Here is a 27968-nt window from a genome sequence, read left to right as displayed (position 1 = left end):
TTTTGTGTAATTATTTGATAAACAAGTCAGTCAAAGCTGCACAGCATGACAACACCACATACAGTATAATACGTAACACAAATGTAGATACTTTGGTATGTGATGTAAAAAGAGAAGAGAAATCATTTAGTCCTTATGTTTATTACACAAAAAGAACAGCAAAGGCATCATCTTCATCATATGATTCACCACTCTGACCCACCACTCGGTACTACTTAGCTGAGTAATGTCCTGAAATGTGACCATTCAGAATTAGTAAAGGTAGAAAAAAGGCTTTTTTGACAAGCATCATTATTTATGTGTCATGAATGATGTTTAAGTATTTAACATGTATTTTGATTGGAAAACATCAGCAATGGGTGGACAGAAAAAATAAATGCCAATACAAACAATGCATTTAATTTTCAACTCAGGAAAATGCATATAAAGAAACCAGCCTTTGGTACAAAGTTATAAAAAAAGGAACTCACATTCACATTTTTGCATTACTGTAATCATGAAAAATGTAAAGCCGGTCATGAAAGTAAAGCAAAATGTCACAGGCAAGGTACAGTCCAGAAGGCAGAAAACCAACACTGCTTTATTCAGCACACAGAGTGATGCTAGGGGGAAATCTCAGAAACCAACATGATGCTGCATATTGTGTATTTAACATCATATTTTGTGCAAAAAGAACTCAAAACATGTTGTATAGTACATATTAAATACATCATTTTGGATTTCATTTGGTTAAAAGTTTTTTGATCATTTGATTATGAGCTAGCATCACTTTTAAGGTGTAAATACAGTATATAGAACAGAAGGAGTAGTGAAGTGTATGTCGTTGGTAGATCTGCAAGGCTACACTAGGCAAGGCTAGAATCCACACCTGAGCAAAGGCTATCCATTCAGATGGTTGGCATGAATGAATGATGCATTGGATGTGGGAAATTATGTTTTCACCGTCCTCTGAGGCTATGCATGGTGCCTGGCAGGTTAATCAGAGCATACTGCTGAATAACAGAAGCTGCTTCAGATCCTTTTCTTGCCTTCCTTGGTCAGTTAGGATCCACTGGATGCCACATACATTCTAAAAGATGAGTTGTTTAACTCACAACTAAAGCACTTCTGAGTCTGTAGGAGTGGAGAAGCAGTCTGGGTTTGGTTATGTACAATAGTAATGAAAAAAGGAAGGTTCAGTGTTCAGAGATTATCACTGAAGGCTTCTTGTTGGTTCACACAGTGAGGTGGAGATCAAATGATGACAGTCTCTATGTGAAAGGCGTGTGAGTAGGTAAAGGCGGTAGTGTGTTTCTGGAAGGGGAAGGATGGAGGCACAACTGGGGTGGTAGAGGGAGAGGAGGAGGTGGAGGAGGAAGTCGGGGAGCGGCTGGCCCATCGGGAGGGGAGGCGTCGGTTGGCTGGACGGGCAGGCCTCGAGAAGTTCTTCTGGACGGAGGAAGAGGAGACAGAAGACTCTTCATTCTCCTGTGGAGAAACAAATGAATTACCATTTAGGATTATTACACCGCTCCCAATAACAATCAAATGCACACACTCAGATACTTTACATTTTGTCACGTGTTCCATCTGTAGTCTTCTTGACCCTAGGGGAAACAACAGGCATATTTCAAACAGGAACACTAATAAATTCAGCACGCTCATGTGGAAAGGTCACACAAGTAGATCCAATTCCTTTTGGTGAAGAGAAAAGCATTTGAACTGAAATACCTGCACGTGCTGCTGCTACTTACCAGAACTTCAGAATCTGCAGCATTTTGTTTTGGACAGTGCACCTCGGCTGAGGTTAAACTAAAGTGGTGCCTGTAATTACATTCTTTTCATGAGGTCAGATAAAATTGGCTTGATAATCGCTCCCACAATTTCTTTAACATTTGCGTGACTTTAAAGCAGCGTAATCACTTCAGCTTTCTCATTTCCGTGGTCTGCCAAGGGCATTTAGTCAGCTGGCTAAAAACACCAGAAAAACACTTCCACTACGAGGCCCCATGGAAGGACGGAAAGATGAAAGACAAATTGATGAGGGTGACAGACCTCCTGCCTAGTTTAAACTTTATATGCCAACCAACCGGTTTCTTTTGTTAGGAGCCTTTAAGCAATGGAATGGCCCAGATGCCCAGATTATAATGGAGGCTCTGGCCTGCTTCTGTCTCTTAGCACATACCAGAAATAAACAACATTCCCACCAGAGCTGTCCTCAGTCAAAGGAAATCGCTTAGTGTTTCAGAATGGAATGAAACAGAACAAAATGTGCAAGTTCACCCAGGTCCACTGGTGTAATTGGCCTTGAAAATATAGTTTGACTTAAATGTATTTTAGTCAAAACAAAATGCCGACTTCTTTATTTTATTCCAAGAGAATGCTTCTAAATGTTAACATCTGTACAGGGAATAGCACACCTGCTGAGTGGCAAGCTGGATGCTTAAAGTATATGTGAAAGTGTGAATACAGGCTGTGTATATCGGACTCTACCCACCTGCACTGTTAGATGTATCTCTTTCACACCCATGGTACTGTGGCTGCTGAACTGTGCATGTGTGGTGTGCGTCTGTGAGGTGTGTGAAGTCTGTGTGTGTCTCAGAGTGGGTGGTAAGGGCAGAGGGTCCATGTCCAGCATGTCCAGTTCTGTGACATTCTGCTCCTGCCTGACACTGATGTTAGGACTTGAAGCCATCTCGTCCTGGTGGCTCTGGTTCTGTTGAGCCCGGGCTGCACTCTCATAATTCTTCAGAATCCTTTCCACTGCCCCATAGTTGGACCTGGATCCCTCAGGCCGTGGGTACGCAGCCAGAGTGAGGGGCTTCCAGGGATGGTCATTCATCATTCGAAGCCCAGGTCTGGAGGAGTCAGACTGGGAAGGAGGAACAGACACATGCCTTGGCTGTGCCCGGTGCCCTGGCTGTGTCATCTGTCTTTGTTTGTTCTCAGCAGACAGCTGCTGGAGTGGGACACCAACTCTGGCTGGCTGAGGCTTTGCTCCATTCATCTCATTCTTGGAGCTGGAACTGTCCACATTCTGACCTGGCTGGGTATTTGCAGGCAAGACAGGCTCAGAAAAGACAGCCTCTGTGGCTGCTCTGTGTTGTGTTTTCCTGGAAGGACTGCTTGCTGTTTGAACGTTGTGCTTGACCTCAGAATGGTGTGCAGGACTCTGAAAGGTTATTGTGGTTGCCTCGCTGAGTCCAATCTGCGGCTGTTCAGACGAAAGGTTCACTCTGACCTCTTGACCTTCAGGACCACATCTCGTCCGCCTTGGTTGGACTTCATGAATTGTGGAATCCAAGGTGGAGAGAGATAAAGTGACTTCAGGATGCGCACCCATGACGCTAGTGGTGACATCAGTACAATGTGGCTGAAGTATTGTCTCCCTGGGAGGTAAAACCTCATCTGATGCACAAGTTGCTGAAAAGACTGGTTGGCAAGCCACAGAGCAGGCATCTGTTACTGTAAAACTGTCTTGTTCCACTACGCCACGTCCCATCTCAGCCTGAAACAAAGTTCTGTTGAACTCAGCTGTTTTTTGTTCCAGCAATATGTTTCTTCTGGAGCCCTGGATGTTGAGGCTGGCAGGTGATATTTCAAGAGAGGACAAGAGCAAATCAACAGGTAATTCTTTGACAGTCTGAGGTATTTGTAGTTCAGGGCTTTTTAAGTTCCCAACACCAAAGTCTTTTCCAGCAGTCAATATGTTGACTTCAGAGAAGCTTTTCTGGACAGTCCCGTATGTAGACAACTTACTGCTAGTGAACTTGCTTGCATCACAGGACCAGCGGTTGTGGCAGCAGCCGATATTACAGTTAGCGTTAGCAGGTACAGAACACGATGTTACCACACCGTCTATTAAAACCTTTCCTTCATTTTCTTGTAGCATGGCCCCGAACTTCCTGACAATAGATGGGCTGCTGCACTTTCTGTCCACTAGAACACAGGGGCTATGGCACTTCCTCACTGTCGTCATGGGGGATTCTGGGATGTGGAGTTCTGTGTCTGGATGAGTGGGGGCACTCAGATTCCAGGAGGAGAAGCGGGGAGGGATGGGTGGAGCTGCTGTATCAATCTCAGTGAGTACTCCAGGGCTTGTCTGTGTTTCTCTGTAGCTGTCTGGTTCAGCTGTGTTTGTTCTCCAGGATTTGCTCGGCCCTCTGTTGGCCCGCCAGGGGTTACCTGGTGACAGGGTGATCCAGTTTTCCCTCTCCAAGGCCCGAAGGTCATCGTAAATCTGGCTGAGGTCGCAGGGAGCTTCATCCACCTCTAGTCGGGTTTCATCATGGCCAAACAGCATCTCGCTCTCCTTATGCAGGCACAGGGATTCAGATCGATTCCTGAAGGGAATTAAACAATAAAATGCATTTACTCCAGTCACTTTAATTATAATAAATCTATGTAATTTACACCTCATATATAAATGGCATTGAGATTATGTGCATAATAAGTACATCAAGACATGACATATGATCATAGTTCCATGTTGGCACAGGAAGTTAAGATAGCAAAGGGGATTTATTTACCTCCTATCCCCGCTCTTCTTTCTGATCTCATCCTGGTAGCTACAAAGCTCCTCGCTTACACGGGCTATCTCCTTCAGAGCCTGAGACACAGAGAAGGGGAGACAGAGATACAATGAGAAATGCTGGACACTGTGTATTGCTGAAGTACTATACAAATAAAACATAAAACTGAGGTCGATAAAGAGGATTATCTATTCAAAGAAACCGAGGAATGACAAAAACAGGACAGGAACACTGATGATCAAACTAATTTGTGTCAGCAGCGCAAAGCACAAAGTCAATCTAAGGAATGACAATGTCTGTAATGTATATAAATGTAGTGTTTTTAGCAAATAGAAAAATAGTTTGAAAGACTCACAGCATTGAGAGCAGTAGTGTTCTTCTTCTTGTCACTGCTGTAACTCAGCTCTGACCAAAGAGGTCTTTCTTGAGGGCTAACATGAACACTTTTTTCGTTTTCTTTAGAGACATTTTTCTGTTGCAGTCCACATCCAGGAGCTCCATGAAAAATAGCATCCAGCTCCGTTGTATCCACAGCTTCCTTGCTATCAGTGACCGAGTCTTGCTGCCAAGTGCATCTGGATCTTAACTCATCCACCAGCTCAGGTTGTGAATGGTCATTCTGAGTGAAATGACCACCACCATTAAATTCACAGAGGCTGTCTACTTGGAAGCAGGTCAAGTGGTGACTATCTGTGCCAACACAACCACTGCCACTGATGTTTCTGTTGTGAACAAAACCAGGTAAAGGTGAATGTCTGATTGGTTCTGACTGACTGCTGGTGCTGAGCGCCTCAGAGCGAGAGTTGTCACTGAGGAGACTGGAGCCAGTGCTGGTTGAGCGTACGCTGAGCCTATGTACGACATCATCGTCTCCCTGCCTCCCACTGTCCAGTTCGGTCCCCTCTCGCTTGGCCCTCACTTCACAGTACAGCTAGAAATAGGAAGAAGAAATAGAGGTCATAACTTTTTCAGCTTTACTGCAATAGTCTTATGTTGAATGAAGCAAACATTGCCCTTTTGTAATTTGAAATGTATTCTCTACAGTGAATTTCAACATTAGATTTTGCAATAATTGAGCAAAACCAATATTACATTAAATAAATCAACAATTATTATCTATTAGATCAAAAAGGTCAGTAAGTCAGAGTATTGGGGGCAAAGGGGCATACATTATGAGCCTACAGCATACATTATGCAATTACTCTACTCTCAATGGATGCTCAGAGGTTAAACACAGTATATGGGTCAAGAATGAAAGGATCAGACAATATAAACAATGTCAGTGGCATAATATGATTATACCAACAGTTCTATACTACATCTACTGCTCCTGTGTAATCACAAACTAATATAGGATGATGAGTAGTCCGGCAAGACAGCATAGCAACAAATCTTATGAACATATTTAGACCACAGAAGATTAAAACAACATTCAAAGAATTCTTTCAAATAAAACTGGATAACCTCTGGCCTCCTACCATGGAATCCCAAAATAGTAACTATTTCATGTCGACTGGGCTCCCTTCCCATCACGCAATGCCTAGATGGGACTACTGCCTTTTAGCCTGCTTTATTCCTCTGCTGTTTTCCTCTCTCATTTTCTGGTCTCGGAGGGGCAAATGAGAGCCACATGTTCTTTTCATAGCAAATTGTTCCAGTGCCTTCGCACTCTGTCCAACTACTTTTCTATGGCTACCCTCATTAAAAACACTAATCTGCTCTTCTGGGCATGTCAGATTTTGACTCTGGTTTTGTCACCACCCATGCCAAACTGTCTCATTCTTTACCTTTGTCCCTCTCTCTTATTAATTTGCTCTGAATTATTTCACTCTCACCTGTCTTGTCCTGTCATATTTCTTAAACACCACCTTTTTAAACCAACTAGCTGAAAAAGTTCAACTTTCTCATTAGGGCTGTTTGAAAAATGTCAATTAATCGATTATCAAAATTGTTGCAGATTCCTTTTTGGTCAATCGACCAATCATTTATTGACTAGTTGTTTCAGCTTTATTTCTCCTATTCCTAACACAATTCTGCTAAAGTATACAAACTAAAGTTAAAACAGATCTAATATTTTGTTAAACTGACATGATCAGGAATATTTCTAAACATGAACAGATCAAGACTCCCCTAAAGTTTAGTTTATTCATTCATTCAATTTTTCATTCAATTATTCATAATTTGACACAAAGATGGTACAAAGGGTGCCATATGAATGCATTTTCTAGTAACCAAACAAAATTTCAGATTATAGCCACATATGGAGGAGTATGTTTTTATCTATTAATCTCTCTCATAAATGTCTGTCTGTTGCATGCCAGCTTCTCTGTCTACATCACTCCCTCCTCCTTCCACACCTTCCTTTCCTCATACTCTGCAGCTGCACTGATCAGGGATATTGTTTTGACAGTGTTGATGGTGAACAGGATGTGTAGGAGGGAAGTGTTACACACTGTAGGCTACACAGTGCATAGGAAGCCGTATACTATACACAAAAAACACAGATTAGTTTCATAAGTTTTGGATATGGTATAACATATTTTGAGGGTTTTCCTTTAGTCATTCACTTGCTTTACTTTTACCTAAATCTAACCCTAATTCCAACTTTAACCCCAAACCAAATCACTAAACCTTGACAAAATGCAGAAATATTGTCATTCAGACACACAGTCAGAGCACCTTACCCCTTCTATTTTCCTCTGCATATCCTTCAGCTGGCTCTCCCACTCCCTCCTCTCCACGTCAAACCTCTCCAGCAGCTCGGCTTTCTCCCTTAACCAGTCCCTCTCATTGTGCTCCAGGCGACAGCGCAGGTCCATGGCTGTTGAATGTGTGTTCGCCAGGAGCCTCCGCTGCTCTTCCCTCTCCTGACGGAGCGTTGAGGTCTCGCCGTGCTGTTCTCGAGCACTCCGTGACGCCACAGAGCCAGGACCTGCTGCTGACTGGACGCCTCCACTGATCAATCCAGCACCCTCTCTAGCTTCCAACTGAAGAGAAAGAAACAGACAGGGAGTGTAGAGGGCACAGAGCAGGAGAGAAAAGAGAGCAGGGAGATGGAAAGGGAAAGAGTGGGAGTGACAGTCAGTGGTGATAAAGAATAGATTGCAGTTGGAGAAAAAGAGGATGAAAGCCAGATGACAAGACAAGCAAGCCAGGAGTAAGAGAAATTGTTTAAAGTGGAATTAGGAGAATGAAGGAGTGGCAGGAAGAGAAGGTGGAGGAAGTGGGGGAATAGTGCACCATTGGGACGAGTGTGAGTGGGTTCAGAGGAGGGAAGAGGGAGAAAAGAGAGAATATTGAAAGATGAAAATATCCTGTAAGAACTCACACACAGGGTTCAGGGTTCAAGTCTCTTTTCTATGGAAGTTCACTAACACAGGATACAGTGCAGGATATGGCAGATTCAGGCACAGCAAAATGTGTCTGCAGAGGATGCATGTGGCCTCAGTCAAACGATACTCTGGTGTACCAGTTTTTTAGAGAAACACAGATTCATACAGAGAGGATCTCTCAACACAAATAAGGTCAAACTTCTGATTCCTTTCAACAATGACATTATAAAAATGCCAGTTTTATTGGGTTCAATTAGACATTTTTGTTTTGATGAGAATATTTCTGAGTGCCCCTATTCAATGGCCTTTTCAAGTGAAATGCCCTGGCCATTTCCCCTGGGAATTTCACTGTGTTGGAGCCAAAAACTTAAGCCAAAAACATGGTGTCACTTTATTGAGAATGAATAAGAAACGTTGCAAAACCACACCCCGCTTTACATTGTGCTTCTAAGTCAAGAGTTCACTGTAAGAAAAAAAGAGCTTAAAAAACTGACTGAATCTGATGAAGTCTTGGTGTTCTGATATGTACCTCTAGATAAGATTATGGTGTTGTGAAAACTAATCTGAAATGTCCTCTACCAACAAGATAATACAATTTAGAGGCTTTCCTCTTTTATAGTATTTAAGAATAAGGGTATGTTTTAGTACATGGATCTGTACATTCTGTGGTAAACATGTGCATTTTTGTTGCTTGTAAACAGAGAAAAAAAAATTGCCTTTGGCACTGCAAAGAGCCTAAGACAATGTCTGTGCATGTGCATATATGCTTGTGCCTCTGTGTGTGTGTCTGTGTGTGTGTGTGTTTCATGTTCTTATATCCCAGTGGGGACTTTAACCTGAATGCACACTAACACATGGGGACTTGAATCACTGTGAAGTCCCCATGGGTAGAGACTGCTTTTTGAGGGTTAAGACTTCAGGTTCAGGTTACAATTAGGTTAAGGTTAGTGTAAGGGGCTAGGGAAAAAAATATGTCAATGACTGTCCCCCACGGGGATAGTGAAACAAACGGGTGTGTGTGTGTGTTAGAAAGAGGGAGAGAATGCATACGAGCATGCCTGAGTGTGTTATTTCAGTGTTCAGTCACAGACAGCGACCAAAGCCTTCTTACAAGCCTCAGTCGTGGTACTATTTCTGCCTGTGGCCTGGGGTCATGAAATTATGGTGTAGAAAAAACAAGTCACCCATTTCTGTCTGCCTGTGGCTCTTCTCAAAGTTCTCCACAATTACAGATGGATGATGATGGGTGCTGTCCACAGTCTATTTAAACATCCAAATGTAAACAAATACTGTAGTGAAAGTGCAAAACCAAGAGGGTTGGAGTCAAAATTGAAGAGCTGAAGAGCATTTTCATTGATTGAAACAGCAAAGAAGAACTGTCTTCTAAAAAGGAAATTCTGGAGGAACTTTACATGCAAACAGGAACACAGGTCAACATCATAACAGCCGGCTCCTGCTACCCTTGGACACCCTGTCTGTCACTGTATGGCACAGGGTATATGAAGGTAACTGTGTCACCACGGTGACCCACTATAAATAGCGGACACACAGCCTTGTACAATGTCACATTCCTAGGGGAGGTGGGGAAAGGAGGTAAAGGGAGGAGGGGGAGTTGGCTGCTAAGGCAGAATGAGATGTCTCCTGGCTGCCAGCAGCTTTCATAAATCAGTGGCATGCGGAGAAATATGCTTGGAAATATCCGGCCAAAGACCTCTGCCTGGGACCTTGGATGCTTGCTTGGTATTTGGTGGTAGAAGTGCCCAAAAAGGATGTGGAAACAACTTACAGTAGTTACATTCACAGCCACAGTCTACTGTGGAGAGAGGTGTGTAATTAAAATCTCAAGAATAGGACAAGCATGCAACTGTTGATAAGCTACAACTGTGTTGACGCTTAATTGACTCACTTGCGATTAGAACTCTAAATCTCTGGTACGGCAAAGAAATATGACACACAGTATCAACTAAGTCAAATTCAAAATTATATAATGATTTGGCTAAATTGTTTGTAGCTACAGAGCTTCAGTTTCTCAAGCAATCAAATGACCAACAAAGGGATGTAAACTAGCTGCTAACCACAGCTAAAAAATATGTAAAAATAGAAAGATGTAGAAATCTTATGCATGAAACTTCATTTATTCAGCAATTATGTAGCAGTTTAGTCCATGGATTTAAGCAGACTCTCCTGGTTAAGTACAGATAAGGTCATCTTCACCATGACAATGTGCAAATGCCATTTCACTTTGCTTTACTTAAAATGACCTCAAAATTCAAACTTACTGGACCCAGGTCCTTTAGTATCCACCACTTCTTCCATTCACTAACTTCAAGTTTGTATAATACACTTGGCTGCTTGGATAATCCTCTACAGTATTCTGGCCACCTGCCCTCGATTGTGTGCTACCGCTTTCAAAGCCTCTCTACAAAGTGCAATAATGAACGAACAAAAGCTAGCTGTCCAGCTAGCAGTGGAATATTAACAAGTTTATCATAGAAAACTGCAAGGAAGAGTTCAGTCGAGCCCTCTTTGACTATATTACTCATTCAGTTGCTCTTCTCGGACATACAGTGCATGCTAATTCTTACTTAATTCTTAAATCCTTTTCAGCTCAATGTTATTCTGGATTGTCATCAGTGTGATCAGTATCAGCATTCAAACTGCCTTAATAATCACCATCTACCTCCTTAACACCCTATGTTTTTGCTCTCTGTCTCAGCCAAAAACGGGATCTCCTCTGCACTGGTACAGTGAAACCAACATGTGGAAAATGACAGAGGAGTTTCTCACCCATACTGAAATTGTGCACGTTTCACTTCGAAGTGAAACAAAGTTACACTCTGCATTCTTGTCTGTTTTTTAGCCTGGTTGCAGACCTTCGAAATGCCACCCACAGCTGATTTGAAAAATGAATGAAGTGACATGAAATGGCAGTTCAGTCTGATTATCAGCCTACTATTTTTTGTGTTCTGTCTAAATGTAGCATTAAAGAGGGAATTACGGATTTTTAAAAGTGTTTTCAACAACCTTGTCTAAGATCAACAGCCAAATTACATTTAATGCTACTTTCTTGCTAAAAGAAGACCTGGGGTCTCATTTATAACCGTTGCATATGTACAAAACGGGGCCTGAAAGAGGCGTACGCCACTTCCCACACAAAAGTTGGGATCTATAAAAACAAAGTTGACGGAGAATGTGCACACCTGTAAGTAAACTCTGACCCATGCGTACGCACATTTTGGAGACAGGGGAAAGAAGCCAGATTGTATGTATGTTGCCTCTCACACATTTAATTTCAGTTAATATCAAACACTAATTATAGATCCACGTTATTAGCACTGGAGACACCTCGGTGGAGCACACACACTCTTCACCACCCGCACATATAGATTGTGTAAAATCTGAAAATAAAGTGACAGCTCTCGCACCATCACTATACTCCATATCCTCATTATCAGTCCTAATCATAATACAGGCCAAGCATAACAAAGCTGACATAAAAAATTTGTTTACCTGTCAAGCTTCCATCTTCAAATGATATCCCAGAATGGTGGATAATGATGCAGTCATTTTGGCAAGGTGTGAAGTAATCAGTATGATTGCTGTAAACATATAAATACTGAGGTGACATTCATGCATAATGCTGCATGATGGATGCCCTGGCACTGCAGAGGACAACGTGACGGGAAGGATATGGGAACAAGTATTCAAGATTTCCTGGCCCGTGATGATGACTGGCTAATAGGTCTACACCAATTAAGTTTCCCTAGAGCCATGATCTTGGATCTATGTGCTGAACTGGGTCCAGCATTAGACAGACCAACTGTGCCATCCCGGTACAAAAACAAGTTAGCTACTAACCACTCTGGGATTTCTGGCAACCACTGTTACCAGCGGGAATTATCCGACAGGTCTGTGTTTGATATGATCAACAATATAATGTTTACCAATCTGTCTAAAGCCCCTTTTGGGAATAAAATAATTATTTCTTTCTTTTGTTTGTGACCCCACTGCTGTGGCCATCAAACAATATATGCTTTCCAACCTCCACCTCACAAGCACCTAGATTTCTGTGTCATTTTTTTCGTTTTCCTCTCGGCTGTTGTTGCCCTGATTCACAGTAAGCAGGCTCATTTATATGCATCAATATTCATGTGGTGCTTTGCACTGACCATTTATGGTTGAATGTGGGCGTTTAGGGGGCGGGATATGAGGCTGATCCACCTGCGCACATTTCTAGTTGACTGTGATTTATAAAGGGAAAGTTGCCTGCAGGTGTGCGTATGCATAGTTTTATTAATCAGAATTATTTTTGGCACATGATATTTTCGGCTTTTGTGTGCACATACACTTTTAGTAAGGATCCTTCGCACTGTTTTATAAATGAGACCCCAGGTCTTTTGGTTATACACCTGTTACAAATGTACTCTAAACTGCTCCATGAGGGTTACAAGGTAGTTAGAAGTCTGTAAATTAGTCATTTGATTACTGAGCTACGAAAGATTTCAGAAAACATGACTTGATGAGCCTGATGAGCAACCCTCGATTAGCACTTGGTAAACATGTACCCAAAACTATAAACAGTGGCAGGATGTGGCATCAAGACAAAACAACTTTTACAATGGAGCTAACCCCACCCAGCATGGCTGAACTCACACTTCCCTTGGTCTGTTTGTGCAACCAATATAGAAATGACTGCATGCATATATGCATGCAATTTGCAAATATGTAAATTAATGAAACATCAAGACATATCTCCTGTCCCAATAAAAATAACCTGATCTTCCTGATTCTACAGAGTAGCAAGGCTCTCAGAAGTGGCAGGTAACTCAAATGCCTCTACCACAGATGCCTCACATGTACATCAGCATCTTGGCATAAACATCAGTGTGTGTGTGTGTGCGTGTGCGTGTGTGTGTGTGTGTGTGTGTGCGGCATCATGGTATAACCCCCTGCAGTAGATTAAGCCTCTTCTCCCACTGCCACACTGGGCAAACACTAACACAAAACAGAACAGTAAATGTCTCTGTTTTTATAAGGCTCTCTGTCACCCACAGTGTGAGAAGGCACAGAGCCAGCAGAACAAAGAGAAGAGCTGAACAGTAACATTGTGCCATTTACTCACACAGAGGGAATGACATTATGGCAGTTAAACCATCTGTGTGTGTGTGATCTGTGATCTGGGAAAACCATGTTACTATGTTGCATTCCCGTGTCATCAGTGCTCTTGTCCAACTGCACCGCAGTGTCGATTGCATCACCTTGTTAATTTCTAGCACCACATTATGGAATTTCTGAGCTTCATCACTTCACTCAGAGAACCATTTGATTTTCCTTGTAGCTTCGGAGGACAAACAAAAGGAGAGCTGTGTGCTGGGTGAATGCGTGACCAATCAGTCTGTGATAGGAATCATATGGGGCTCAACTGTAGGCCTGTCATGATAATTACCTTATCAACGTATCGAGGCCAGCAAAAATTATCTAGGTTAAATCCATATATCATACAATATTGCCTGTTGTGTTTACATGCATGTTTATTTGGATAAGAATGTCACCAACATTTTAACCAGAATAAACAGCAGGGTTTGCCCTACACACAAGTCTAGGGCACAACGCCTGAGTGTTTTTTTCACAGCGCATAAGACGAATGTAACAGAAAAAAAACTATATTCAGTCTGAGACACGTTTTGCTGTCATTTCTGGTCTCGCTGTTTCTCTCATCGTCTGCTCTCTGTGTCTGAGTTTCACCATGGACGGGACTCAGACAGCTTAAAAGTTCATTGCTCTTTGAAAGGGTGTACTTGCATTATTATGCTATTATATTATCATTATATGAGTGGCATAAAATTGGCTTAAAATGACAGTGATATAGTTTATTGCATTTTTTTCTGGGACAATGTTATCGTCCAACAAAAGTAGTTATCGTGACATGCCTACTCAACTGGCAGATAAAGACAAAGTCATCGCAACATCACAAAAAACTAGAGATACGACGAGCACTGAGACACGCAAAGACAGTCAACACACAGAGAAATCAAACTCTGAACAAACTTCAGAGTCAACAGTTTTCATTTTTTTTAAATTAACAAATGATGAACAAGTCTGACCAGGTTTAGACTTCTACTTTAAGGCAACCAAATAAATCCATCTTCTGATATAACCAGAAAAACATGCAAAATCCCTAAAGCCACATTGCTTTGAAGAATATGCATGGTCCTTCAAGTGATCCGTGCAATGCCTGACACAGCATGGCACTGGTATGCAAACTTAACTCTGTAAGTATTTTCAGCCCAAGAAACACTTAACAGTGGCTGTCAATGGCAACAATAGGTTAATATTTCATCTACTTTAGAGTTAGCTGCTAAAAGCCAAGATGGGTGTCTGGCTGAGCGGGGATAACTACGTTTGTCTCCTCAGTGCAAATCTTTTGTCTAAGCTGAGGCTTAAGTTGGATGGATGCCAAAGTGACTTATCACCCTGCAATGTGGGTGGCAAATGTGGCGAGCCCGATTTACACCAAACTGCCATGTACATGCACAAAAAACAATATTGATACTAATTGCAATAAAGTATTCTTTACATGCAGTACAATACTTAAGTATTGCTGTTAAACAAGATTAGTGTTACTTTGTATTTGGATAACTGCCCTCATAATGTGCATGCACCTGCACAGACAAGCACGCACACCAGACATGCAGAGCCATAAATAAAGTAATGCATACATTGCTCTACTAACACAATCACACACACTATCTAAAACTTTGCAACTGATTATTTGTTTGCAGATGCTTTTGAACACAGTCTTAAACCCCAAATCCCACCCACACATCATCATCATCCCTGAGTTACCTGTGCAATCCTGCATTTGAGATCGGCCTTCTCCAGCTCCCAGGCACATCTGTCTCTGGTGTACTGCAGCTGGAGCTCGCCCCTCTTCTCCTCCTCTCTCTTCACCTCCGCCTGCACTTCCTCCAAAACTGTCTTCAGGTCCAGCAGAATCCTCCTGTTCTCCCCTCCCTGCATGAAAACACAGTTGACAGCAATCTTGTACTGTAATAACTCTGATAAACTGGCATATTTGAACGTTACAGTATGACACTTCCAAGATGTAACTAAAGCTGAAGGAAATCCATACTTGATAATAAACTGACACTTACACCTGTGTATCAAATTATCAAATTTGAAGCCCCTAGGAATATTCTGGGAATATAAGAGATGACCACAAAACACAACAAATTCACTGTGAACTTATGTACTACTGCAACATATTTTGAGTACCACAGATGCACTAAAGGCACACACAGAAATATATTTAGCTTTCACACGGGTAGTAAATATTTCCAGTTACTTGTATGTCAGCCACTTCTCTCAACAACGACTCCTTCTCGCGCATCCATTCTTCCTTGTCCTGTATGTGTCTCTTTTTTAAATCCTCAAATTTCTTTTTAAGCCGGGTGTGTTGTGTTTGCTGCTCCTGCTGGGGTTCAGCACCCGGCCACATTTGTCCCCTGAGGACCTCAAGCTGTGTCCCTGCTCCACCTTCTCCGCCACCCGGTGAAGCACCGAACTGGGGCTCGTAGAGCTGACTGAAGACGGTGGGCGGAGAGGAGATCCTCCTCAGCGGGCTGCGGCTTTTGCCCCTGCCCCTATCTGCCCTATCCATCCTGGAGCACGGCACAAACTCCCATCCCTGAGACGGGACGTAGCCCCCACCAGCACCGCCCCCACCATGCAGTCCCGAGCCGTTTACAAACGCACTCCACATTCCTCCAGCGCATTAAAATAAAACATTTAAAACATTTTTTTAATTAATTATTAGAAACTGGCCACCAAACTATTTTGTAAGTATCCATTTCTGCGCTGTAAAGCATAAGATGAAATCATTTTGATACAGTTCAGCATACTTTCCCATCTTCAAAATCTGTTTTTCAGTTAGTGGCCGGTGGCGTAGCTACTGAAAGCGCCAATTATCCAAACCCGGCCAAATCCCCCGTCGGCCATACAGCAGCGTTCAGGGCAGCAGCCACCGCTGTGCTCATACAGGCGACGGGACGGGACGCTTTGGTCCCTTCCATAACCTCACGGAGACAAAGTCAAGCCGTCATTCTTGTGCCAGAGTCCCCACGGTGTCATGTTGTTATCTTTCAAAGACCTCCTCATCGCTGCACCCCTGGGCTGTTTTCCTTTTACATGTTTAGGCTATATCGAAATCTCTGGACGCACTGTGTCGTCTATCTCCCCTGCATAGGGTCTTTGTAGGCGACAATACAGAGCTGGCAAAGACAGACCCCCAGTAACCACTCCGACGCGAATGGGAGAAGTTCCCAAAAATATCACGGGGAGCACTGATGTAAGAGCAGGGGAGTATTTTTACCTACTGTAACCATGAGTTTATTTTCCTGAAGCCAGATAGCTGAGCGGCGTCTGGAAGAAGCAGTAGAGGAACATCCATTAATCAACACCGGGCTGCCCTAATTACGTCGCAGGATGCCACCTTGCGCTGTATCCACGGAAACAAATCAATTTACGCACCGCGTCGTGATCGACTCGTTGATTGCCAAAAAAACAACACCATGCTAACCTAATCTTAGAGGCAACAAACCACTTATTACCCTGACAGTAATAATGGTTACACTCAATGTCAGTTATTCTTGCAAAATATGCGGTAGGTGTCTTACCTTACCCGTAAAACAGCTAGTTTTCCTCTTTTCTCCTCCGTAGCAGGAGTAGGTGGCCTACTCCCACCCTTCTGCCATTTCTCATCTGCTATCTTAGCAAGAGGGGGATGACTATCACGAGGAAAGCAACGAGGGGTGGGATTTTATTTATCTTGATTTAAGAGATAACACAAGTAGCTAGCCACAATTGAACTACAGTAGCCTTTAACGTCAGGCCCAAAAAAGTAATTCGTTGCTACTGTTAACGTTACTCGCGACATAGTAACTAGTAGTAGGCTAATAGTAACGCGCGAATTAGCGTTCTACACAAAACTTGTGATTTTGACGGTTTTCTGATATCAGTTTTTGTCAAATGTTCCGCTCGAGCGCCAAACAAACTTGAATCGACCCACAGCTTCCACTGTCTCAAGCCATGCGAAGCACGTGCCATTTGGAATAATACACCCTTACCTCTTCCTCTAATATGGTCCTGAATGTTGCAATGAATGTCCTTGAAAAACAGCCACGAGAGCCTATATTTCAGCCAACGAAGTAGCTGAAATGAAGTCTGGACTGGAATGCAGTGGCTTAGTTAAAAACAACTGGAGAGCCTACAGCTTAAATGATGCTTTCATTAACGGGAATAAAATCCTCCTTTCTCTCTCTCTCTCTCTCTCCACAGCTGGCCCTAATATGTGACGTAAAACATCCCACCGGTGGGATGACAGAAGTGGACCGGTGCCGCCCCCGTCCTGGTGGTCAGGTCCGTTGGTTAAACATATCCACCAGCAGCACATTTTTGGCTGAATTTTTCAGACCCACCCAGTGGCATTTTTACACAATTCTGAATGTCACAGAACCAAAATCAAAACATGGGTAAAATGCCAATGCTCCTATCATATTCCACATGGACATCTGGATGATCTGTCACAGATTATGTTGACATTTTATCGTGACTCAGACGGTATAGTTGCCCATTAAAGTGGAACTTGCAAGAGACAGGCCTAATGTTTGTTTCAGTGTCAGATGGTGCGTGAGTGTATGAGTGTCAGTGTTATTACTGTGTCTGTGTGTGTGCTTGAGTGTGTGTACAGTCTCTGTGTGCATTGCCCTAACAGTATTAACACAAACTTAAGTATTTGCAATTTACTGCTCATAGATCTGGTTATTGCTGCTGTCTCGAGAAAACCTCATAAATACACATTTGCAGCAGTACCGGTTCGAGTAAAGGTTGTGTGGGTAAAGAAAATCATATTTTCACTAGATAAACTGAAAAAGATATGGTGCCCCAGCTACAAACAAGGCTGTTTTTCCGCTCTTCAGATTTGACTTGTCAGCAACATTATAGATTCTTAGCACTTACAGTGGTAACAGTGAAGTTTCTCCACAACATTTTAAAATCTAATTAAAGGCCCTGCACGCCCACACAGGCATTTTCTGTTATTGTAGCTGATTAGACCTCTGCTCAGGTTGGGAATTACATAATATCTTCAATCTCTGTGTGCTAATAATTAGGGAAAATACCATAAAGTAACAGGAAAGTGAGACAGATGTCATTCAAGCACAGTCAGTACACACCCACACAGTTGTGAGAATTGTCTAATTAGGAAGTGAACTTAAGTGAATTAAGTAAGTGAAAACACCTGTGTGGGTGTACTATGGGTGTGTAGGGCCTTTGAGACTGCAGCATTTTCAAAACTGGAACTCAGATTGTCAGCAAAAAGCTCATTACTCACAGTCAGAGAGTTTAATGACGCACTCACCTAACACTCCACTGTTGCTCCAAGGTGTCCGGTCTCCAATACATGTTGAAAGCATCTGAGTAATTGAGTGGCTTGGATCATACATGGAAAATGATAATGTCCTGTACCTTGAGTGACCTTATGTGACGTGTTCAACATAACAGAATTCAAATGAATGAATAAGTAAAAAGGAAATAATGAAAATGCACATAATATGATACTGAGTGTGTGCTTCACAGAACAAAGAACAGGGTGAAAAGGAATACCAATTTAAAAATGGTGGCATAAGAGAGCGAGGAAAACAGAACAAGGATGAGGATCAGCAAAATAATGGGCTGAAACATCTTGATGGATGACAGTTGTATGAAAAGGGGGAGGAGTGAGGGGAAGGTTGACAAGCAGTAAGAAAAGTGTATATTAGAGAACACAAAAATGACAGTCATTAAAGTAATTCATTGATGTGTTTGCATCATCTTACAGACAGCGGCTCCTCTGCCTGTTTATCCTCCTGCTTGGGGACATCCAGTCGGTCTATGAAGCTCTGCAACTCCTTCCTGAAGGCCTTCATCTGGGCGTTGATACGATACAGCAGCTCATGCTCTCTGATCCTGTGGAGCAGAGGAAGAGCATGTTTGGACTTAATGACTTGAAATATCACTTGAAATACTGTTATTAAACAACTAAGGGTGAGTTGAATGGGGAAATACTGGGATTCCTAACCATTGTCATGTGTTTATTACCTGCCACCTTCCTCATCCTCATCCAGCCTGGCAAAGAGCTCCCCGTTGGTGACGTACACTCGGGCCTCAGCGATGATAGTGCTGGTGTCAGCGATGAGCCTGTCGATGGTCCGACCCAGCCTCTCCGCCTCAATGCGGATGTCTATCATCTGCTGCCGGTCCTTCAGGCTTCTGGATAAAAAACGGCTGTCTACTGGTGAGTAAAGGGCACGTGTCGGGGTGAGGCAGCGGATGTTCCTCACCTCATCTGAGTCACTCTCCCCTCCAATAGGGCCCTCACGCTTGCGGTGGGGCGGGAGGAGGCGAGGGGAGGAGGCTGAGGCTGAGGGGGTGTCGTCGTCCCGTCCACAGTCGCTCTCCGCGTCACTGTCCCGAGGGCTGCCGCGGATGCCCAGGTGGGACGCCAGGTCGTAGCGCTGCATGTTGGAGAGGAGCACGCGGTTCTCGTACTGGAGCTGCATAACTTTGCCGCTCAGTTCATTGATCTGCAGACGCGCTGCTTTCAGCTCCTCCTGGAAGGCCTCCACTTTAGCGGGGTCAGCTCCTCCTGGGGTTGAAACAAGGCAACAATGAAAAGTGGAACGCCTCTGCAAATGAGACTTTAATGTGCAGCTCCTGGAGGCTTTCTGAGACACATTTTTCATCAGATACAGATTTATTGTGCTGGAAAAGAACAGAGACCTCTTGCTCTGCAGTGCAGTTGTTTTGTCTCCTGCAACAACGACTTACTGAAAGACTCACAGAAAAAATTAAAAACATACAAACCTCCTCCGTGTCTTGATCCAGGTTCATGGGATCCAGCCTTGTATTTCAGTTTATTGAGTTCACCTGTCACCTAAACATGAAACTGAGTGTTATTCCATGTGTATTTAGTGCTGCAAGTATGAATAGTTCACACATTTGAATTTTTTATGTATGAGGCTTAGATAACAGACAGCTTTTGTAAAGGGCCTCAAAGTCATTGATGATACCAAGAATAGCACCAGATACACAAGGACAGAGGAGAAAATTACATCTTACATCACTGAAATTAAAGCAGCATTGTGTTGTCTAGCATACGTCATATATTATTTACAGTCTGTTGCAATTTTACAATGCTTAACAAGGCTTCAAATAGAGGGCAAACAAAATAGATAGCAGTCCCAGACAGAGAAGCTAAAGTGGTGTATTTCTATTATAATTTATGAAGTAGTTACTGTATTGCAGTCATACTGTGGGTAGTTGGATCTTGCAATGAAAATGCAGCGGACCTGATGAGGAAATCTGCCCTTTTTGGAGCACAGTCTAAACCATCTACCTTTTTGTTTTCTTCTTCCACATCTGCTAAATTCCTGCGGAGAAGCTCAGCCTCGTCTTCCACCAGCTGAAGCTGCTGCCTCAGCTCTGACAGGGCCTCGCCCTGCTCTCTGCACTGTTGACCTCCGCTACCAGAGCCGTCCACTCCTGCTGCCACCAGACTAGGAGACGAGAGGAGAGAAGCTTTGATAACTGAAATGTAGCTTACAGCGCCGTCTTTTTGATTCCATTTTTGTGAAAACAATGGTTTCACCATGCAGCCAAGTTAAACTCAACCATGAAAACAATATTTTCCTCGTCACAAATAATTGAATTCTCCCTAATGTGGGAATATAATGCTTTTCCTTTCCATAATAACTATCACTACATTTCAACTTTTCAATCTTTTCTACTGTTTCAATGAAAAACATGGAAAGTACCTGTTCTCCCTCATGTCATCCAGTTCAGCCTTCAGCCCCCTGTTCTCCACCTCCAGCTCCACAATCTTCCTCCCCAAGATGTTCGCCTCCTCCTCCACCAGGCGTAAGCGTAGTTTCAGCTCTGATTCTCGGGTGGTGGGAGGCCCTCCAGCCTCACCTTTAGGTAGCGGGCTGTCCACGTCCCCGTAGAAGGAGCGGTACTTCTGCAGCTCCTGCTCCAGTCTGTCCTTCTCCTTGTCAATCTTTGCCATTTTTTTCCTCATCAAGATGGCTTCCTCCTTGATGAAGGCCAGCTGGCATTTCAAATCGTCATTTTCTTCCTGTGAGAAAAGAGTTTGTTTATTTGCCATTACTTTCAGTCTTCTGAGTGGTCAATTTAATTGCACTAAATCAAAATTGAAGAAAATACACTAGCAATGTAGTTTCTCCTTGTGTAAGTTGTAATTAGTTTGGCAGCGTGCTTAAACATCTGCATTCCTGGGAACAGTTTCATTGCCTCTGCACATATTGTAATTGGACGATGGTCATGTTTTTCCTTAATGTTACTTTCACTAACTACAAATTATGACTCTGTGATGCCTAGTTCTGCATATTACATTTTGTTTTAATTTGGCAATTGCATTGCAAAACAACCTCATTAATAAAGATCGCCACTCAAGTTTATAACTTTATAATCTAATAATGTAAATGCTGACGCACCTCGATTGGGGTCTGTGGAGCCTTTCTCTCTGCTTTCTGCCCATCCTTACTTCCTTTTCGTTTCAGTGAGAGCTGCAGGGAAACAGTGGTTACATCATCATCATCAGCTCACTGCTTTCTTGCTGAAGGCAGTGATATCATCCGGATTTATGGAACACTGAAGGCTCAGTAATGGAAAAATAGGGCCGTTTAAAGTCACCCACAAGAACATTTCTGGTAAAATATTCTAATTCAAATCACGGTGCTCTGAGTGCAATTGTGATTTTACAGGCTTGAAGTAAAAACCCCAAAAAGATCTTGCATTTGTTCAGTTATTCCTTTTATCATGTTTGTGAGTATGAATGAGTATCTCACAAATCTTAAAAAGGATATTAGGACATAAATCTGGGCAGTGGTGGACACTGCTGGGATTAACCAGGTTTATACGGCTTTGGGGGATTTTGTTTTTTAACTCAGTGAGACTTTCATTTCTAACTGCTATGGAAATTCTTTCAAATTCAAATTCCCTGCCAGCCTATAGTACATATAATATATGGGCTGTATTCCACTTTTATTCTATTTAGCCTATTATGTATTTATCAACAACATTAATATCTTTATTTTTACTGCACATTTCAAGTCCTGTACATGTATATTGTAAATATTGCCTTTACATCCGTGTGTGGCACCATTACTGCCTCAAAAACACTTTATTATCGCTCTGTTCACCCTCTCCCTAAACTTTTACAAGCAATGTTATACTCAAAGGGCATTTCACCTTTAATATGGTTCAAGCCATAACTTGCATTGCACTTTCACAAGCACACAGATGCAGAAGGTGAAACAAACATTAGACACACTCCCATAAGCCCCTCACCTCTTTTGTTTTGTCCAGTTCATTCTGCAGGGCCTGCTTGGTGACCTCCACCTCTATCAGCTGCTGCCTCAGCTTCTCATTCTCCTCCTCTGTCTTCATCCTCTTCTCCTCCACATTCTCCAGCTCATGGTGCAAGCGCACAGACACATCCTTTGCCACCTGCGAGAGGGGCCCAGACAGAGACAGAAGGAAAGGGAGATGTTGTTATTAATCACGAACATGTTAGAATATAATAGAATGATGCTCCACCCGCCATAGATTCACCTTGAGGTCTTGCTCCAGACTTCTGAGCAGCTCTCCATCCACCTGGCCACTTTCTGAGAACCGGAGCCTCTTCCTCTCGGCCTTCTTCAGTCGGTACTGAAGGATCCGACAGTTCTTGTTGGCTCTCTCCAGCTCTCTGCGCATGTCCTGCAGCTGGCAGGCGTCTTCCTCATAGAAGGTGTCCCGCATCTCATCCATCTCTGCCCGCATCTCCTCTATTTCAGTCTAAAACATGGAGAAATAATGCATCACACAATAATTAAATCCAATCTGGACCCACAAAGGAAAACTGGCCAGGGAGCTTTTAAAAGCATCTTTTTCCAAACAAAGCATGCAGCTACATGCAATAGTCATGCAGCCTGTAAGCAAATACAACAGGTGCGACCATTCAGCACGCTAAAAAAAAAAAAGAAATTCTATAAACAAATGTAAATTGTCAGGCTTGTAATATGTTAACAATTTACCTTTAGATCCTGGTTTTCATCCTCCAGCTTCTCTATCTCTTCTTGTAGTCTCTGGTCTGGCTGTGGAGCCGGTTGTGGACTGTCGGGCTCGGGGGACAGCTCCGGCTCTGAGGCCGGCGGTGATGCTGATTTCGTATGCATCTTTGTCCCTTTCTTCCCCAAGCTCTTATTCAAATGAAACTGTATTAGCTCGGATTGCAAGCATCCCTCCTTCCAGAAACCGGGTCCGCAGCCTACCGTGCTTTTGGAGCTCTTCTTGTTGCCGCTCGTCGCAGCGGCGGCCTCCCCACCTCTCGGGTTTTTGCTCCTCAGTTTGGGGGATTTGGATGCGCAAGGCTGGTCGGAGACGACGCGATTGGGATCTGCTCTGGAGGGTGAGGAGGCATCAGCGGTAAGGCGGGGGGAGTCTTCTGGTGTCTGGATGCCGCCTCTGTCTGCCGCCGCCGCGGGCCTGCTCAGCGTCGGGCTTTCAGCACCAGCAGCCTGGACAGCAGCCGCGCCTCTGATGGCAGGAGCTCCTCCGGCCTGCCGCTCCCTGCCTGCGGAAACGGGAGAATGTCCTCGGCTGTTTCTCCCTCCCCCTCCCCCTCCTCCTCCTTGCTTTGACGTGATGGGCTTTGACGAGTTGCTGCCCTTCTGTGTAGCTTTAGATCCACTGTCTTTGAGCCCGGCCGGAGACGACGACCGCTGCTGCTTCCGGCTGCTATTGTCTGGCTGCCGCGGTGAGTCGGCAGAGGATGGGTTCATCATGGTGTCAAAGGCTCAGCTCATCCTCAACAACGTCCATCCCCTTCACCAGTATCACTATAGCTGGAAAACAATTGACTTTTCAGACCTAAAAGCTACAAAAGATAGACAGAATCTAGGCAAAATAACACTCAATAAGAAAAGGTTATCCTCTACAGGTCGACCAAATAGTAACCTACTGAAAAGTACTAAAATAGTAGCCTACTGAGAAGCGAATGGGAATAATCTGGTTATTAAACGCACCATGCATTTTAGATGTGGGTTTTTTTTATATGGGCGAGGCTAATTAGGCTGCTGTCAGCGGAAGGCGCCCGGAGACAGGTATACGTGACCACCAGAGATTATGCAGTCCACACTCTGTTTGAATAGATGTGTGTGATCAGCTGCAGATCGGGCAATTAGACGATAATTTGCGTCATGTGCTCCGACGAAAGTGCAATGGGCCAGAGAGAGAGTAAAGAGAAGCCAATGTCATTGGCTATTAAACCTGAAGCAGCAGCCAGCCAATTAAACAGCGCTGTCTGTTCAGTTGACAGAAATGAGGTTCTGAGTGGCCTCTGTTCTGATCCTCGACCGACCAAAAAGAAACAAAGGGTGGTCCACCTTCTTGATATTAGATGAGAAACATCCAGGCACACAAGAGTACTGAGAGAGGCGTTTCCTGTCAGCCATCATCTTACTTCTCATATCCAACATTACCGATGACTCATTACTCAACTGGATGGAAGATGAGCCATAAAAGTGCCAGAAGCAACGGACACAACGTTTATTTTACCTGTTCCACAGTTGGTACAGTCCATGCATTTTTTCTTTTGTCTCTTTGGTTTTATAAACAGCAAACATCGACACACACAATCTCTCACCCAGTTCTGATTAGATAAAGACTATCAAATTAGTCTAAACAAGGAAAAAAGCATAGCTCCTTTGAGACTAATGTATTGCCCGGAGTGTTTTCTACATATAAACAACTGGGAGCAGCAACAGTAACTCACTCCACCTTGGAGGCCTGACAGGACAGAGCATAATGTGGACCACAGTCAGACATTTGCCCTTCATACAGGTTACTGTTGTCACGTCCATCTAAACATGCCTGTGTGCTCAAAGAAAGGGGATTATCACGTGGAAATCATGAAGCTCCAATTGAATTTCTTACCTTTTCTGGGTATTTTGTCGGATGCTGAAGGGTAGTGGTGATGGGGAGGCAGAAGGGATGCTGACTCGAGCGCCTGTCGAGCACCAAGCAACCTGTTTCAATATTCATGACATTACATCATCGCTGGGAGGGCAGGGGCTGCACGGAAACGAAGCTGCACGCAGCAGGCTGCTCTCATTGGAAGAAAACAGGAGACTCTCTCTCTCTCTCTCTCTCTCTCTCTCTCTCTCTCTCTCTCTCTCTCTCTCTATTCACCCTGTATTCAATCATTTGAATTGACCTTGAGTATCTGAATCAACCACTAGAAAGAATGTGATTGTTCCAAAATAAGTTTAATCATTTTTTCCCCAAAGGTACAGCAATGCACTTTATGTCAGGAGGACAATATGGCTGAGACCTCAGTGTACATTATTCAACAGCTATCATTGAACTTGAGCAAGTACAGCATATTTACAAAACAAAAATTAGGATTCTCAGCAGTACAGGATTGCCTAGCTCTTTTGTTTTTTGAGTTTTACAATAATGCATATCCTTATTGTACAGTTCCTTCTTGTCCTTGTCATAACATACAGTAAAAAGCTCATCAAATTAAGACCACATGTAAGGTCTTGTTTGCTTATGTTTAGACATTTATTTGACATCGATTTGTGACTTGGATTTCAGTGAAAAAGTTCAGCCTCATGAGGTTTTAGTTCAGCTCCAATGGCTGTTTCAAAACCTTTAAAAGCTTGGTAGTTTCTATATTGTTGTTTCTTGGCCGCTGCCCTTTTTCTCCCATCTCTCATCTTTCCTTCTCTCTGAAAACCCCAAACTGAAGCTGTTGAACTAAACTTTTCCACGAATGCCCAGGAATCATTTGTCAAGATATTTAGTGTTTGGAGAGGGGAGAATAGACCTTACTTAATTTTGTCAGGGGATAAATAATAAATTTCATTTGGAGTTCTGCCTGCCATTAATTTCTCCCAGAATTTGTTTGAATCTGTGTTGTAAGGAAATGGAAACGTGAAATTAGAGTGGATTTGGTTTGAAAACAGGTTCATGTGTGAGTTTTTCCAATGGAAATGGTTACTGAGGACCATGAATTCTGTTTGGAAACAGGCTCAACTCTCCTGAGTTCCTCATAAACTCAAGGCATCTTCACTTTGATTGAATTACATTGCGGTGGACCAGACCCATCTCGCCAGTCATTTGGAGCTTTTAATTCTTGGACCTGTGCCGACAAGATAAAGCACATACACACATCTGAAATGGCTCATGGTTGTTTAAAGATACACCGCAAATGAGATGGACTGGTGTTGCATACATGATTCTTGTGTGAGTAAAATAACAAGTAAGTTTGCAGGGCATGCCAGGGATTGACTTGGACTGAAAGCTAGGATTTGCTCTGCTCTGAAAGTTTTATGGCATGGATTTTAGCTTCTGTCAAGGCTTCAGTAACCATAGCCCTTAGCCTCCTACTGTACCTCTGTGCAACCCATTTGCTTCTGTCACTGCAGGCATTTACAATTCGATATCTTGATCCGTTCAGAAGCAAGACTGCTCTGTATTGTAATCACAGTATAATTGGCAGACAAGATGTTGCAGGGCCAATCAGCCAGCTTTGGGCAAGAATGATGATCCATTTTCTCTGAATAGGATAACAGATGTTTGGGGTCTTGCACTCCCTTTCACAGTGACACACACACACACACACAACACACACACACACACACACACACATTCACCACTCCCCCCACCTATCCTCTCATCTGCCCCAGGACTATTCAATCATTTGCTTGCATTAAAGTGACAGATGTCTGCATCGTGGAGGCTCCCATGTGCCAGACAAGATTACTGATTCTGCTTTGTCTAAAGTAAAACAAAAGGCGGTAATGTTTGGCTGAGGTGTCGTTTCATGCTATGTGAAGACATCAGTTTCTTTAATCACTAGGAAATGTTGAATCATCCCATGCTGTTTTTCTTTAATAGTCAGCATATTTTACATTTAATCAAGCAGTTTAATTAAAACATATATTCCAGTATGAATCCGTTTGGATGAGAAACATAAATTGGCTGTAATTTTCATACTGGATTGAATCACCTTATCTTTTCTTTTTTATTTCTGCACTAATCCTGAATCAAGTTGCCTGTCTGTATCTCATCCCGTTAGAAGAAATGTTGACCCGTTAAAGACTTGACATAAGATTGAATGACTTGTTAAGATGGACATTTTGTGCAGTGATAATGAGACAGCTCACTCTACCACAGTTCTTGCCAATGTTGTCACTATTGGGTTTTTTTTTCTTGTGTGTCCATCTTCTTGAACAGTAAATCTTCTTTCACCTTCCAGTACTTCATCCCACACCAGGCACTGGTGAGAGTGCAAGAGTAGCAGTGTGTGTGTGTGTGAGAGAGAGAGAGAGAGGCCCTGATTAACATCCATCTAAAAATATCACCCTCATTCATTTCACACTCTCAAGTCACTCTCTCATTCTCTCTTTCTCTATTATTCACAAACACCCTTACCCCAGATCATCACAGTAACACCATGTGTAGATGGAGATCCCAGGCAGTGTACTTGTCACTGTTTATACATAGTCTGGAATAATCTGCAGTGTCATGTTGTAGTTTGCGTGCTAGGTTTAAACTGCAATGTGTTATTTAAAATGGCCACAAATAATGTTTTTGCATCAATTAATCCTTTCCACATGGAATTTGATACATTAGCATGAATGGCTTATTAAATGTGATGGTGATAAAGCAGACTGGCAGCCTTACCAGGTCTCTGAATTTTACATAGAGATTGTTGGATTTTGCCTGAAAATGTAGCATAAACAAATGCAATAGAGCAAACAGCAGGGGGAGAACAACTCACATAAGAGGAGTCATATACAGAAATATTTATTGTTTCATTATTCATTAATAATCATGCTTAGACTAATGACATGCCCTGGATGAGGTAATGAAAAATCATAAATCTTTAAGCCTGTAGTCTGACAGGTAAGCAGTGGAGGGCTTTGTGAAGCTAGTGTCTTATTGGTGCAATACGTTTCTCCCACGAGGCATACAGAAACACGCCTGTCTCTGGTCTCAGTTGTTGTGCTCCAGATAT

General features: G+C 43.0%; 1 protein-coding gene and 1 long non-coding RNA gene across 6 annotated transcripts; one reads left to right on the top strand and one right to left on the bottom strand.

Annotated features, from left to right (window-relative positions):
* Positions 1–122: 122 nt before the first annotated feature.
* On the bottom strand, positions 123–25045 carry LOC122881567 (protein SOGA3-like). 5 transcript variants are annotated; one of them, XM_044207895.1, is made up of 12 exons: positions 24878–25045; positions 22978–23787; positions 22514–22738; positions 22250–22408; positions 21394–21465; positions 20695–21014; positions 20277–20436; positions 19745–19814; positions 18980–19526; positions 18718–18847; positions 18261–18377; positions 14722–14857 (listed from the first exon to the last, which is right to left on the bottom strand). In XM_044207895.1, exons 2-11 carry the CDS (start codon positions 23725–23727, stop codon positions 18261–18263), a joined length of 2550 nt encoding a protein of 849 aa, XP_044063830.1. In that variant the 5' UTR covers positions 23728–23787; positions 24878–25045; the 3' UTR covers positions 14722–14857. The 5 variants fall into 5 exon arrangements, with proteins under 5 accessions (XP_044063829.1, XP_044063826.1, XP_044063827.1 ...); XM_044207896.1 differs by having other exon boundaries at positions 14826–14857; positions 18261–18583; positions 24878–25041; XM_044207892.1 differs by lacking the exons at positions 18261–18377; positions 18718–18847; positions 18980–19526; ... (6 more) ...; positions 22978–23787; positions 24878–25045 and adding exons at positions 1326–1467; positions 1551–1586; positions 2477–4322; ... (2 more) ...; positions 7196–7498; positions 15189–16199 and having other exon boundaries at positions 14690–14857.
* Positions 16370–19147, top strand: LOC122881568. The gene is made up of 4 exons (XR_006379180.1): positions 16370–16505; positions 17180–17260; positions 18720–18925; positions 19006–19147. It is a non-coding gene; the product is annotated as an uncharacterized LOC122881568 (long non-coding RNA).
* Positions 25046–27968: the final 2923 nt, after the last annotated feature.

Source organism: Siniperca chuatsi, linkage group LG9 (genome assembly GCF_020085105.1).
Source record: "Siniperca chuatsi isolate FFG_IHB_CAS linkage group LG9, ASM2008510v1, whole genome shotgun sequence".
Lineage (NCBI taxonomy): Eukaryota > Metazoa > Chordata > Actinopteri > Centrarchiformes > Sinipercidae > Siniperca > Siniperca chuatsi.
This window is presented reverse-complemented; position numbering and strand designations above follow the sequence as displayed.